This window comes from Entelurus aequoreus, linkage group LG16 (genome assembly GCF_033978785.1).
Source record: "Entelurus aequoreus isolate RoL-2023_Sb linkage group LG16, RoL_Eaeq_v1.1, whole genome shotgun sequence".
Taxonomy (NCBI): Eukaryota; Metazoa; Chordata; class Actinopteri; order Syngnathiformes; family Syngnathidae; genus Entelurus; species Entelurus aequoreus.
This window is the reverse complement of record NC_084746.1, coordinates 40,069,898-40,085,080: the sequence shown is the minus strand read 5'-3', so window position 1 is coordinate 40,085,080 and position 15,183 is coordinate 40,069,898. Positions and strand designations below refer to the sequence as shown.

The following is a 15,183-nucleotide window of genomic DNA, read 5'->3' as shown; positions in this document are numbered from 1 at the left end:
GGGCTGCACAAGCCACAACGACATCCTCGGTACAGAGCCCGACTTGGCCAATGAAGCTTTTTGCTGGAAGATGTGTAAAAAAGATCTTCATCAGTGACTTACCATTATATCTTTACAGCGGATAAAGCACAACTGAAGTGGTCAAAAGGCCAAGGTCACTTTAATCAATAAACTGTTCCTCAAGATCATTTTTAGGGGCGTGTGAGCTTTGGCTTTTGAGGAAAATCCGAGGTCAAAGTTCACTCACAAGGTCAATAACCAATTTGCACTTTAAATACATGTAATGGTTTTGTCAACGTATCCTTCTTTGACCATGCTGGCCCTATGTTGGCGTCGTCCAGATCAGTAATGGCTGACGTTTGAACAAGGACGTCACATGTCAAGTAGTTAGCAGTAAGTGATTACAGCACGGGTTAATGTTGACGTTAATCACACACCAATTTATCACCGCGTCCTCACTCCAGAGACATCAAGCAGAGGCCTGCCCACACAACCACACCTCCACCGAGACACTGAGGTGAAAATGGAAGACTGAAAAGCATAATCTCTCATAGAAGTGGAAGGCTCCAATCTTGAGGGTTTAACCCTCTGTAAGCCCCTTAAGTCTGCAGTTTAGACGGCCAGAAGTGATAGGCTCAAGTCAGTCGACTAAACAGTGGATCCACTACAAGAATGAGAGATCTGCAGAAATGACAGGGGAATAATATCAACATAACATTTATATTCTGATATTTTCACCCAGTCGTAATTGTAAGTGTGAGATTGCAACTAGTGACATTTTACCCTCTAATTCTAAACAGTTAAGCTTTGAGCTGATGCAATCATGTCTGAATGAATGAAAATTGAGGGTGAAAAGAGATTTTCAATGATGAATAGTTTTTTCCTAATATAAACACACAGAAATGAGCGTCTGATTAGGACTACCAGCACCATCTGTTGGCCATGTTGAACAACACATTGGCATAGATAACTTCAAAGAAAACATTTTATGTCGGTTTGAGTCACCCTGGATCAAGTATATTGGAAAAAAATCACACTTTTTTTCTACTATTTAATAGCTTAAAAAGGATACTTGTTTAGCTTGTAAGTGTACAAGGATCAGGTATACAACTTATACCTTAGTTAACTTACATGTGTAACTAGCTAGCTTAAGCCTAACGGTTCTGAAGCTATATGGACAAAACAACACAAATAACTGTGGTGAGTTGTGGGTTTGTTGTTGTGACTTTGTGCTTTATTCTGTGTAGTTCAACTAATTTATTTGACTTTACGAACAACTCTTAGGTGACAAGCTAACGTGTGTGTGTGTGTGTGTGTGTGTGTGTGTGTGTGCGTGTGTGTGTGTGTGTGTGTGTGTGTGTGTGTGTGTGTGTGTGTGTGTGTTTAAAGGGAAACTGCACTTTTGGGGGGGATTTTGGCTAACGTTCACAGTCCTTATGAGAGACAAGAGCATGTTTTTGAGGTTTTTATTGCATTCTAGTTTGTAATAATTGGGCTCGTTCTAGGTGGAGGGTGTAGAATTCTCATTTGTTCAAAAATAGTCGTCGTCGGTTACCAAGTCTGCCATGATTAGAAAACACACGCATTCTCTGCGCTGCTGACCCGTCTCCGCTCGAGATGGTCTCCTGCTGGCCCCACTATGGATTGGACTCTCACTATTATGTTAGATTTACTATGGACTGGACTTTCACAATATTATGTCAGACCCACTCGACGTCCATTGCATCCGGTCTCCCCTAGAGGCGGACCTCTCCAAGGTTTCTCATAGTCATTCACATCGACGTCCCATTGGGGTTGTGAGTTTTTCTTGCCCTTATGTGGGCTCTGCACCGCGGATGTCGTTGTGGCTTGTGCAGCCCTTTTAGACACTTATGATTTAGGGCTATATAAATAAACATTGATTGATTGATTGATTGGTTGTAGACTGAAACCATTTGGGTTTGACATCAAAAAATGAATATGGGACAAGAGATCAACATTTCAGCTTTTATTTCCAGGTATTTACATCTGGATCTGATACACAACTTAGAACATAGCACCTTTTGTTTGAACCTACCCATTTTTCACGAGAGCAAAAGTATTGGAACATGTGATTGACAGGTGTGTTTTGTTGTCCAGGTGTCTCCCAATGGACTTGATTATTCAAACAATAAATAGCACTGAATGTCTTAACTCAGTTTCAGATTGGGTAGGATAGGTTTTGCCTGTGCAGACTATATTTAGAGTTGGAACCAACATGAAAACCAGAGAGCTGTCTATGGGTGAAAAAGAAGCAATTGTGAATCTGAGAGAAGATGGACAATCAATCAGAGCCATTGCACAAACATTGGCCATAGCCAGTACAACCATTTGGAATGTCCTGAAGAAGAAAGAAACCACTAGTGTACTAAGCAACAGACATCGAACAGGTAGACCAAGGAAAACATCAGCAGTTGATGACAGAAACATTGTGAGAGCTATAAAGAAGACTTAGACTTAGACTTACACTTCCTTTTTATTGTCATTCAAATTTGAATTTAACAGTACAGATAAGAACACCATTTCGTTGCATTAGCTCATGGTAGTGAAGGATAAAAACTCAATAAGGTGCAGATATAAATAAATAGATTACTGTACAGATACATATATTTCACTTTTGCATATGCATCCACGTTTATGGATGTATGTTATATTGCCTTTATATTCCAGCGAGTTAATCCATTTTTGGGGGGAATTGAGGGGATTATTATGATGCGTTCAAGAGTCTTACGGCCTGAGGGAAGAAGCTGTTACAGAACCTGGAGGTTCTGCTACGGAGGCTGCGGAACCTCTTTCTAGAGTCCAGCAGTGAAAACAGTCCTTGGTGTGGGTGGGAGGAGTCCCTGCAGATTTTCTGAGCCCTGGTCAGGCAGCGGCTTTTTGCGATCTCCTGGATAGGAGGAAGAGGAGTCCTGATGATCTTTTCCGCCGTCTTCCAGTCTGAGGCATTGCAGGCTCCAGTCCAGACAGAGATGCTGTTGGTCAGTAGGCTCTCTATAGTGCCTCTGTAGAATGTGGTGAGAATGGGGGGAGGGAGCTATGCTCTTTTCATCCCACGCAAAAAGTGCATGCACTGCTGAGCTGTTTTTACAAGAGCTCCGGTGTGTGGGGACCAGGTTATATTGTCAGTGATCTGCACCCCCATGAACTTGGTGCTGCATACCATCTCCACCGCTGTGCCGTTGATGAAGAGTAGAGTGTGGCTGGACTGGTGCTTCTTGAAGTCGACGATGATCTCCTTGGTCTTGTTGACGTTCAGGACCAGGTTGTTGGTTCTGCACCAGTCAACCAGATGTTTCACCTCCTCCCTGTAGTCCATGTCGTTGTTGTCACGTATGAGGCCCACTACTGTCGTGTCGTCCGCATACTTCACAATGTGGTTAGTAGTGGACCTGGTGCAGCAGTCATGGGTCATCAACGTGAACAGAAATACAGAGGCTACACCAGAAGATGCAAACCACTCATTAGCAAGAAGAATAGGAAGGCCAGGCTGGAATTTGCCCAAAGGTACAGAGATGAGCCTCAATAATTCTGGGGAAAAGTTTTATGGACTGATGAGATAAAGATGAACTTCTTCCAAAGTGATGAAAAGATAAAGTTTGGAGAAAAAAAGGATCTGCTTATAATCCCAAACATACAAGCTCATCTGTGAAACATAATGTCATGGCTTGGGCTTGCATGGCTTCTTCTGGGACCGGCTCGTTCATCTTCATTGATGATGTAACACATGATGGCAGCAGCAAAATGAACTCAGAAGTCTACAGAAACATTTTGTCTGCTAATTTAAAGAAAGATGCAACTAAACTGATTGGGAGATCCTTCATCATGCAGCAAGATAACATGCCAAAACAACAAACAAGTTCATCAGGAGCAAGAAATGGAAGGTTTTAGACTGGCCAAGTCAGTCTCCATGACTTAAACCCAATAGAGCATGCATTTTACCTGCTGACTGAAGGGAGTAACCCCCCAAAACAAACAACAACTGAAAGAGGCTGCGGTGAAAGCCTGGAAGAGCTTCACAAAAGAAGAATGCAAAAGTTTGGTGATGTCAATGGCTCACAGGCTTGATGCACTTATTGAAAGCAAAATATTTACAACTAAATATTAAGTCTTATTCACTTTAATCTATTTTATGTTTATATGTTCCAATACTTTTGCTCACCTAAAAAATGTTGTGTTCCATTACAAATAAGGCTATCTTCTAAGTTGTGTATCAGATCCAGATGTAAATACCTGGAAATAAAAGCTGACATTTTGATCTCTTGTCTCATATTCATCTTTTGATGTCGAACCCAAATGTTTACAGTCTATAACAAAAATAAAGGAATTCGCCTCACTGTTCCAATACTTTTGGAGGGCAATGTATATATATATATATATATATATATATATATATATATATATATATATATATATATATATATATATATATATATATATATATATATATATATATATATATATATATATATATAATACTTAAAGTGGCCCTAGTGTGTGAATGTGAGTGTGAATGTTGTCTGTCTCTCTGTGTTGGCCCTACGATGAGGTGGCGACTTGTCCAGGGTGTACCCCGCCTTCCGCCCGATTGTAGCTGAGATAGGCTCCAGCGCCCCCGTGACCCCAAAGGGGATAAGCGGTAGAAAATGGATGGATGGATGGACTTAAAGAGTGTATATAAAATGTTGATGAAGGTTTCTGAAGTTATTTGAGGGCGTTGGAGCCAACATAGGGTACTCCCATTAGCGGCATCTTGAAAGCGTTTTAAAAAAATCTTTAGAACCCTAAAAAAAAAAGACGTGGTTTGTTCTTGTGTTTCATAAGGATTGTGAATGATAGGCACACTTCCTGACGTTGCTAAGAATGACACGTGTACAATGTAATACTATACAAAAGCACATAATTGTGTACACTGATTGAGGAATGACTTAACAGACACGTGCTTCTGTTGTTGGATTAGTTACACAAGTCAAAGTCTTTATGGTATTTCAGCTTGTAAAGGCAACAAAAAAAGAAAATAAACTATATTAAATCAAATAAACTACAAAATTTAATTGAAACACTTAATTCAGTTGTACTGTACTTCATATTTGTTTTGTGGGGAATTTATAGCACTAGAGACCTAGAGTTTGAGCGCCCTCTGCTGGCAAACTCTAGTATGCACTGGCATGAGTTTATCTCTACTAAGAATCAGATTGGGGTTTAAGTATGTTTAACACACAAGGAATTTGACAGGGTATAGTGTGATTGGCAACACTAAATGGTCCCTAGTGTGTGAATGTGAGTCTGAATGTTGTTCATCTGTGTTGGCCCTGTGATGAGGTGGTGACTTGTCCAGGGTCTACAACGCCTTCCTTGTCCGGGGTGTACCCCGCCTTCCTTGTCCAGGGTGCACCCCGCCTTCCTTGTCCAGGGTCTACCCCGCCTTCCTTGTCCGGGGTCTACCCCGCCTTTCTTGTCCAGGATGCACCCCGCCTACCTTGAACAGGGTGCACCCCGCCTTCCTTGTCCAGGGTGCACCCCGCCTACCTTGACCAGAGTGCACCCCGCCTACCTTGAACAGGGTGCACCCCGCCTTCCTTGTCCAGGGTGCACCCCGCCTTCCTTGACCAGGGTGCAACCCGCCTTCCTTGTCCGGGGTGTACTCCGCCTTCCTTGTCCAGGGTCTACCCCGCCTTCCTTGTCCGGGGTGCACCCCGCCTACCTTGACCAGGGTGCACCCCGCCTTCCTTGTCCAGGGTGTACACCGTCTTCCTTGTCCAGGGTGTACGCCGCCTTCCGCCCGAATGCAGCTGGGATAGGCTCCAGCAGCCCCTGCGACCCTAAGAGGGACAAGCTGTAAAAACGGATGGAATACTACATTAATTATGTCCACCTACTGCGGATCCATTCAACTGGTGGCCTGCAAGCTTTTAATAAAAACCATTCAAAGTAGGGTTGATCATTTATGCAGTACTCCCGCCACCCCGCAGGGGGCAACAGCGAAGTATTCATGTTACAGTGAAGCACCAGTAGGGTGAGTGGAAGAAGATGGCACTACAAAAAAAAACACTCAAAATAAATCGCGAAAATCGGACTTTCACAGCGCCTGGAAAACAAAGATTGATTGTATTGAAATTACTAACTTTATTTGTACTCGTGGTTGTGTTGTTTTTTGTCTGTTAAACTCTGGCGATCAAATCTTGTTTAATACGTGTAGCCCTGAATTTGACCAGTAGAGGGCGACAAAGCTACACCTTAGGTTTATTGTGTACATTTATGCTATTTTGCTGTGAATGTTTAATTTCCGTATGCGTAAACATATGTAGTTTATTGTATGAAAGCATTAACACTAAACCTTCTATTTTATTCATGTAATATATACAATATACTTTATTTATGTAATGTACACAACGGACGTCGTACTTTTGTAATGTTTACATTTTCAGTCTTACATAAATAAAGGAAGATGTGTAAACAAATTAAACTGAGGAGGAAATTTAATTCAAAAGAAGGAACATCAATAAAACTTCTGGAGCTTCTGTTTCTTCATTCTGTTAACTATCAGTGCAGCTGCACATGCTGGAAATTAGTAATAAGGGTAGAATAATGAATTTAGTGACAGTTCGGTGTGAAAGCAGATGTTTTTACTTTGCAATTGACAAAACATCCACATTTTGACATCTGGCCCCTGAGCCCTTGCACTCTTAAAACTGCGGCCCCCTTCCTTATCTAGTTGAATAGCCCAGACCTCCTGTACACACGGTGACGTTCAATTGACTTGTCATATTCAAGTGAAACTCAAACAAATAGAATATCGTACAAAAGTTGGTTTATTGACAAGGTGAAACTAAGCGCATCAGTCTCCCCACGCTAAAAGACGTCACGCACAGGCGTCCTCCCGAATGGGAACCCATTCATTCTGAGGACAGTCATACTCGACCACGAGTGACTGCCGATGATGATGAATATGACTTATGCTCATAAAACACAACTATATATTTCAAAACTTCTTTTGATATACTGTAATTGTGATGATTATATCTTACAATTTATGAAAACCTTGAATTTAAATTCTCATAAAATTTGGGGTTTTCAAATAATCATCAACATTATAACGAATATAGGCTTGACATAGCTCACCACATATTAGTTTCACATGTGAAGTTGATTTGATGATATGAATGAACTTTTGTAACATTCACATTTTTGGAGTTTCACCCATATATTATTATTCATTAATTTGCAAAACATTATTGACAATTCAGTACATGCTGTGTTTAATGAATAGAGGGGAAATTTGCCAGAGGATATTTTTTATTTATACTGTTGTATTTGCTCCTCACATTAATATAAAATGGCTGCACTACACAAACTTGTTCCTTGCGACAACAAATATCCTATTGAAAAGCATTGAAGCAATTACATTTTTGTCATCCCAAATGTATCTTAATAACCATAAATGAGTTTAAATCCACACGTTTTGTTGTAGATGATGTCTACATATGTACAGAATAAACCACAGGATATTAAGTACATCAGTTGAGAAAAAGAAGTACATTACATTAATAACATTCTGTAATTTGATATTGATAATAGTATACATTGTATCTTTTGATACATTAAAAATTAACACCAGGGCGCATTTTAAAACAAAAGGTTGCATTCACGAAACCCCGGAATTACGAGCATCAATTTTACAACATAAGTCGCTTTTTGCATGTTGTCTTTGTTCTTTATTGCTGCAATTACAATGACACTGTATGTATTGTATTTCTTATATTTGAATCTATTACCTTATGGTCATTTATTTTTTAATCAATCAGTCAATCAATCAATCAATCAAAGCTTATTTATATAGCCCTTAATCACAAATGTCTCAAAGGGCTGCACAAGCCACAACAACATCCTTGGATCTGATCCCACATCAGGGCAAAAAAGAACTCAACCCAATGGGAACAATGTGAAACCCTGGAAGGTACCGCATCTATTGCACCGGTCAGCCCCTGGCAGCAACATGGATGACGCATCAGCATCCAGAGTTAGCAATAGATTATTAGTCGTTTTTGCGAGGGCTGTCTCAGTAGAGTGATTTGCCCTGAAACTGGACTGAAAGGTTCACAGGGATTGTTAGATGCTAAGTGTTCATTTAGCTGCTGTGAAACAATTTTTTCGAGGATTTTCGAGATAAAGGGAAGGTGGGACACTGGGCGGTAGTTTACCATGAGGTCAGAGTCAAAGTTTGGTCTTTTGATCATAGGACGAAGAACCACTGTTTTTAATGCGAGGGGAACAGTGCCGGAGGAATGTGATACGTTAATTATATTTAGCACTGATGGTCCTAATATTACAAACATATAATTAAAGTATTCAAATGACTAGTCTGTTCAATTTGAATGTTACAAAATGTCATAAGAATAAAAAAAATGTTTCTTTATATTTTTCAAGTTCCGGTTAAGGCACCGTTCAAGCACCGGCACCATTTTTAAAGTAACGATTTGGCATCGATTAAAATGTAATCGATATCCATCCCTAATTGTATTTTCAGTCGCCATGAAGCACTTCCTGTTCGAGCATGACTTGTTGGCAACTCCAGGAATAATTATGTGCTCTGTAGAAACTGTGCATTCTTTCAAAGTGTATTTTATTTAGGTTTTTAATTTTTTTAAATTTTTTAAATTTTTTATTTTGTATTTTTTTATTTTGTATTTTTTTTATTTTTTTTTGTCCTGTGCAGCTTCTCAGGCAAATCATATAGTATATATAGATGCCCATATCGGCTGTTCAGATTTACTTTACAAAAGAGAAGTGTAGGATACTTCTCTTGTTGCCTTATTTGTATTTGACTTTATTAAATGTATTTATATTATCATTTGGTGCAGCCGGGCCGTAGCAGGAGGGGATAGAAAGAGAAAAAAAGGAAGACAGAGGGGGAAATTGTGGGGACAAGAGGGGGATTAGACAGAGAGACACAAACAACAACAGCAAACACAACAACAACAACAAAAATAGAGCAACATCAGCAAATACGACATGTACAAATATGATGGTAAAAGTGATAGCAAATAAGCAATTATCGAAAAATAAAAAATTATACAGAAATGACAACGAGCATTATTACACTAAAAATGGAGCAATACATATACTAAAAGAAATAGCGCTAATGATAATGAACAATACCAATAATTTACCTTTATTATCAACAATACAGTTGTTCAAATGCAACAATACATATACGTAATGATAACTAGAGATACGAAAGAATGCAGAAAAAGGGAGGGGAAGAAAGAGAAGCAACCTATATTAACCTTGTAGATTGTTATAGTAACAATAGGTTAAGCTTTGTCAGTGTGCCATGTGTTACCCATTTTACCCTAGGGCAACAACGTTAATATATGTTTGATGAAACGTGATTATGTGCATGAGTGTATGTATGCATATGTACTTGTATATGTACAGTATGTGTATATGTGTGCTTGTACAGTGAATGTATATGTACAGTATGTGTATATGTATGTTTGTACAGTGAATGTATATGTACTAATTGGCTTTTTAATTAAAATAGTTGTGCTAGGATCCTAGGGTAATGTTCAGGTTGAAGTAGTTGTAGTGAAGTGGGAAAATACTTTGGGGAAGATTACATTTTTTTAGTCATTGGGGACAAATGTGTGAGAGAATTTGAGGTGTTATTGTTGTTGTTGTTGTAGATTGTACATGCTTCATACTGTCAGGTTTCTCCGCTCCATTGCAACTCGAATTAAAAAACATTTAGTTAAATTGACATGTGACTCTTCTTTTTAAAGCATAGTATCTAACCGTAGCTCCTCAACTACTGCTAGTTCATTTGGATTAGAATAGGATAGGATAGACTTTTATCCATCTCAAAATGAGATATTATATTTCCTTCAACTGTCAGTATTCTAATAACTGTTCAATTTAAACATTATTAGAGGTTGGAATCTTTGGGCAGCTCACAATTCGATTTCAATTATGATTTAAGAGCTTCGATTTGATTAAAAATCGATTATTGATGCATCTCTAATTTATGTATATTGATGCAGTTTTACATTTATTTTCCTTTCACTAAATAAGCGTTTATCATTTGCAACTTTAAAAAAACAATGCATTTGTAATATGAAACAGTGGAATTAATTCCCATCTCATTTATTAAATTAATGGAAAATTTGTAAAACTGGAACATGAGTGCCCTAAAATAAAGGAGCTGGTCGGATCTCTTGGTGAGATGGCTCTGCCAAGGTCTGCCAAATTCTTTATTTACAATAAATAAATAAATGATCGATTGACGTTTACTAATCGATTTTATAATCGTCCATGTCCGAATTGCGATGCATCTAAAAATAAATTATTTCTCCCACTTAGACGTTATGCCTCTATTTAATGATAATATAGCACATAATAGTACTAAGATAATGACCACACTGTTTGAGCAGTGGCGGGCCGTGCGTTTCCCACCTAGGCCTTCAGTGATGTCCGACTCCAATAATTACCTCTCAAAATACCATCATCGATGTCCCCACATGACCATTGCTGGAGAAATACTATACAGAAACACATTTACGCCCTGCTGGGCATTGTACAAAACGGGTTATTTTCTGGCGCATTTAAAAATCAATAAACCCGCATCAGCAATTAAAACATATCTTATGTGGTACTGTCAAAATTAAAACTGCAAACAACATTTTAAATTAGAAAAAATAAAGAAGTACAATCTGAACTCACATTTCATCGACAGCCGAGCTCGCTTGCGGGGTTGGCCGACATGGTCTCACAAGATGTAGTTTCTCTTTAAGTATCCTTCTTGAAAAGGGCATTGCAAATATATGTGTTGTCTTGTCTAATCATAAAAGATGCAGACAAGTCGTGTTGGCTGACTTCTTAAAGTTTACTCCACAGCGTGCTCATCAAAAACATCCTGCTGCCGGCATGTCTACATTAAACAACATAAGCATGCTCTTCACTACTGTGGCATGATGGGTAATGGAGTTCTTATGTTACCTGGCTCATAACATCACTACCGTAATTTCCGGACTATAAGCCGCACCTGACTATAAGCCGCACCAGCTAAATTTAGGGGAAAATTTAGATTGCTCCATATATAAGCCGCACCCGACTATAAGCCGCAGGGTTTTGATGTGTAATTACCGTAGTATATAGGGGTTCCTGCTACCACGGAGGGGATTGTCGGGACAGAGATGACTGTTTGGGAACGCAAAGCGTCCCATTTATTAACAATAAATCTTTCAATCATTCAATCAAACTTTCACACCTTTGACATGGCGAACAGCATTCGTGCAGAGTACAAATAATACAACGGTGCAAAGTAATACAAAGTGCTCGCCTGTACGTTATCAAAATAACCAGCCAACCGGTATATGAAAAGTCAGTCTTTAATCATTGTGTCATCGTCTTCCTCCTGCGTACTAAAACCACCGAAATCCTCTTTGTCGATGTCGGAGAAGAACAGGCCGTAAATAAGCCGCACCCTTGTATAAGCCGCAGGGACCAGAACAAGGGGAAAAAGTAGCGGCTTATAGTCCGGAAATTACGGTATATATATCTGCCTTAGGCATATGTCTATAGGCATATTCATATTACCATGAATTGATTAACGTGAAACAAGTTGAAAAATGTATTCGGGTGTTACCATTTAGTGGTCAATTTTACGGAATATGTACTGTACTGTGCAATCTACTAATTAAAGTTTCAATCAATCTAGAAGGCCTTACTGACAACAACTCGTGATCTGACTGGCTATTGCAACTGTCTATCACTGTATGTGATAGACAGTTGCACAGACGCCAGCATTGCTGAATCTGAAGGCCTGTGGCAGATTTGGTACAGCATGGCAACAAGCTAGTTGAATTCTGATTGGATAAAAACTAGGGATGTCCGATAATGGCTTTTTGCCGATATCCGATATTCCGATATTGTCCAACTGTTTGATTACCGATACCGATATCAACCGATACCGATACATACAGTCATGGAATTAACACATTATTATGCCTAATTTGGACAACCAGGTATGGTGAAGATAAGGTCCTTTTTTAAAAATAATAATAAAATAAAATAAGATAAATAAATTAAAAACATTTTCTTGAATAAAAAAGAAAGTAAAACAATATAAAAACAGTTACATAGAAACTAGTAATTAATGAAAATGAGTAAAATGAACTGTTAAAGGTTTGTACTATTAGTGGACCAGCAGCACGCACAATCATGTGTGCTTACGGACTGTATCCCTTGCAGACTGTATTGATATATATTGATATATAATGTAGGAACCAGAATATTAATAACAGAAAGAAACAACCCTTTTGTGTGAATGAGTGTGAATGAGTGTAAATGGGGGAGGGAGGTTTTTTGGGTTGGTGCACTAATTGTAAGTGTGTTTTTTATGTTGATTTAATAAAAAAACAAAAAAACAAACAAACAAAAAAACCCGATACCGATAATAAAAAAAACGATACAGATCATTTTCGATATTACATTTTAAAGCATTTATCGGCTGATAATATTGGCCTGCCGATATTATCGGCCGATAAATGCTCTAATAAAAACTCTATAAACTAAAAACAACAGAGCTGGAAGGAGCATAATATGACATGAAGAGAATATCAATAATTTTAGATATTTAGGGAAATTTAATTAAAAAAGATTTTTATCTTTAATTATGATCATGATTTCTGGTTATGTTAGGCCAGCAGATAAGGCCTTGCTGGCCCTGAGGGCACTGTGGCACACCACCGTGTTTGAGTGATCTGCTTCCTAATTAAATGACACTTTAAATATTGCCATGCAGTCATGTGAATAAAACAGAAAATATTTAATTTTTTGTCAAAAATAAATACATTAAAACGGCGAATTAGAAAGAAATGCATGTCGATGCAGACCAGGGGTGGGCAATTAATTTTTACCGGGGGCCGCATGAGCAACCCGAGCACTGCTGGAGGGCCACATCGACAATATTTCAATTAAATTTTGCTCAATATTATTTTTGATATTTACCGTAAGATAAATAATAATAATAATAATAATAATAGTAATACTTCAACATAGTGTGTGTAACAGCATTCCATGACTAATATATATAAATTAACATTAATAATAAATGACAGTAAAATAAGCACACGTATGACTGAGGAGTCATAGTGTAACTTTGTGTGGTATTTGAGTTGTCCGACTTTTTGTGTGGCCTTAAACGCACCAGTGGTTTAGTGCTATGCGTGTTGGTGACAGATGACAAGTTGCTTTTGGCCTGGTTTGTACGGCAGAAAATGACTAGTTTTTCCAGATAGAATTGTTATACTCATGTTTTTGGTGTGGTTATGTCCGAATATAAACAGTTTTGTTCAATAAAGTGATCGATATAATTCCTGTCCTCGAAGCATCTCTATAGACGTCACAATAATTGAACGGTGTTCAATTGAACGGTGTTGACGAACACCGTTAGGGCCGCTTGTTGTCACTGTCACTCAAAGTTGCATTGCATAATTCCATAGAATAAATATGTTTATTTTGTTTATAATTCAGATGGGATTTGATTTGGTGCGCGGCATATACTTGCTGCGCGCAGCAGACGCTTGAGCAGTGCGCAATTGCGCAGGCACGCACCTTAGGTGAGGGGACGTTGCTTTGCAGTCCATGTGTTGTTGGAAACACGGCATTCCTCATCAACTTTTCTCTTTTTAGCGTCTCGGGTGTAAACCGTGCATCACTTGTCGCTGCATGTGCACCTTCACTCGCAGGTTACACACGGACACACGCCCATAAATAATACTTTTCAAAATAAAAGCAGCACAGTTGTATTGCGCGCAGGACATAGATGTTTTTTCAACTTTATTTTGTAATTGCAGTTGTTCACATTCACTCACAATCACGCATATGTCCACACGGAAGTAATACAAATAACGATTTTCAAAACAAAAGCAGCACCGTTGTATTGCACACTCGACATAGATACTTTTTAAAATTTATTTTGTAATTTATAATTGGCCTCACGCGGGCCGGACAGGGACGCACAAAGGGCCGGATGCGGCCCGCGGGCCGCAGAATGCCCAGGTCTGATGCAGACGAACAAAATGTCGTGTATACCAACAAAGTTCTGGCAAAACAAACGTCTTCCCTTTGTTTGTTTTGAAATAAGATTTGCAAATAAATGATTACAAAAATGCACTCGGCAATTTTCATTCCGGAAACATCGCTGTCAGATGAAAAAAAAGGTCGGAGAGTCCTGTTTGAATACGCGAGTGTGCGCCACTTTGTCCACCAGATGGCGCCAAAGTAAATTACATTTGACGTGCCGCTGCATTCAACTTGATCAAAGTGGGTTGTTGGTTTTTTTTTTAATTGCACGTGGAAGTCTGCCGCCACAAACGCGCCCGGAGATAGTGACGAGTATTCAATGCGTGGGGAATGACGTCATTTGAGAGGGGGGGGGGGGGCTCTCTTCAGGTGGACGTGATATCAAATCAGTGGAATGTTATAAGTGCGGGTCCTTCTGCAGGGTTCAGTGGGTGTGTTTTTTTTTTTATTCGGGGGCTCTGCAGCCAAGGGGAGGGGGCGTGCGCGCCGTGGACAGACACAAGCACGCAGACAGCCTGCGTGGTCTTTAGACAGCCTGCGTGGTCTTTAGACAGTCAGACAGCCTGCGTGGTCTTTACACAGCCTGCGTGGTCTTCAGACAGTGGGACCCCACGGAGCAGAGCACACACCTCCTGACCAATAATGTGAGAACCCCATCCTCGCTTCTTCGGCCTCCAGTGACGTACAGCCTCCTCACCCCCCTCATCCCCCCCAGCCCAGCAGGCTCCATCCAGCAGGCTCTCGGCGGCGCGAGCAGGTGTGACATGCGGCCATGTCCCGTGCAGGAATATGCCCACGCGTGAACTCCCGCGGACCTTTTTGGATTTTGCCAGCGGTCTTATTGGCGGCCAGCGCGCTCCAGGCGGGCGCCTACAGCTGTCATGAGGTGAGGACCGCCTTCCAGCTGAGGCAGGTCGGACCGTCGCACCGGGTCCCGGAGACACCTGGCACAGGTGAGCCACGCCCCCTGCAGCGACAGGTGGAGGACAGTGATGCATGGCTCTTTGCACTTTGGCATTTTGTCCTAATAAATTGCCCGCAGAACACACATGTCTACTGTTGCATGCTGCTCATTGATCG

General features: G+C 39.9%; 1 protein-coding gene across 8 annotated transcripts in view; it reads left to right on the top strand.

The window, feature by feature from the left end:
* The window catches only part of LOC133630945 (glypican-5-like), a 385,962-nt gene that overhangs the window by 69,419 nt on the left and 301,360 nt on the right, over positions 1–15,183 (top strand). For 2 of the 8 annotated variants that reach the window (XM_062022826.1, XM_062022824.1), the window contains exon 1: positions 14,646–15,056. The exons of 5 other annotated variants lie outside the window; for them this stretch is intronic. In XM_062022826.1, the coding sequence (XP_061878810.1) occupies positions 14,876–15,056 (181 nt within the window). In that variant the 5' untranslated portion in view covers positions 14,646–14,875. Of the gene's footprint in view, positions 1–14,645; positions 15,057–15,183 lie in introns of those variants that run through there. One more of the 8 variants, XM_062022825.1, reaches the window with a different exon arrangement.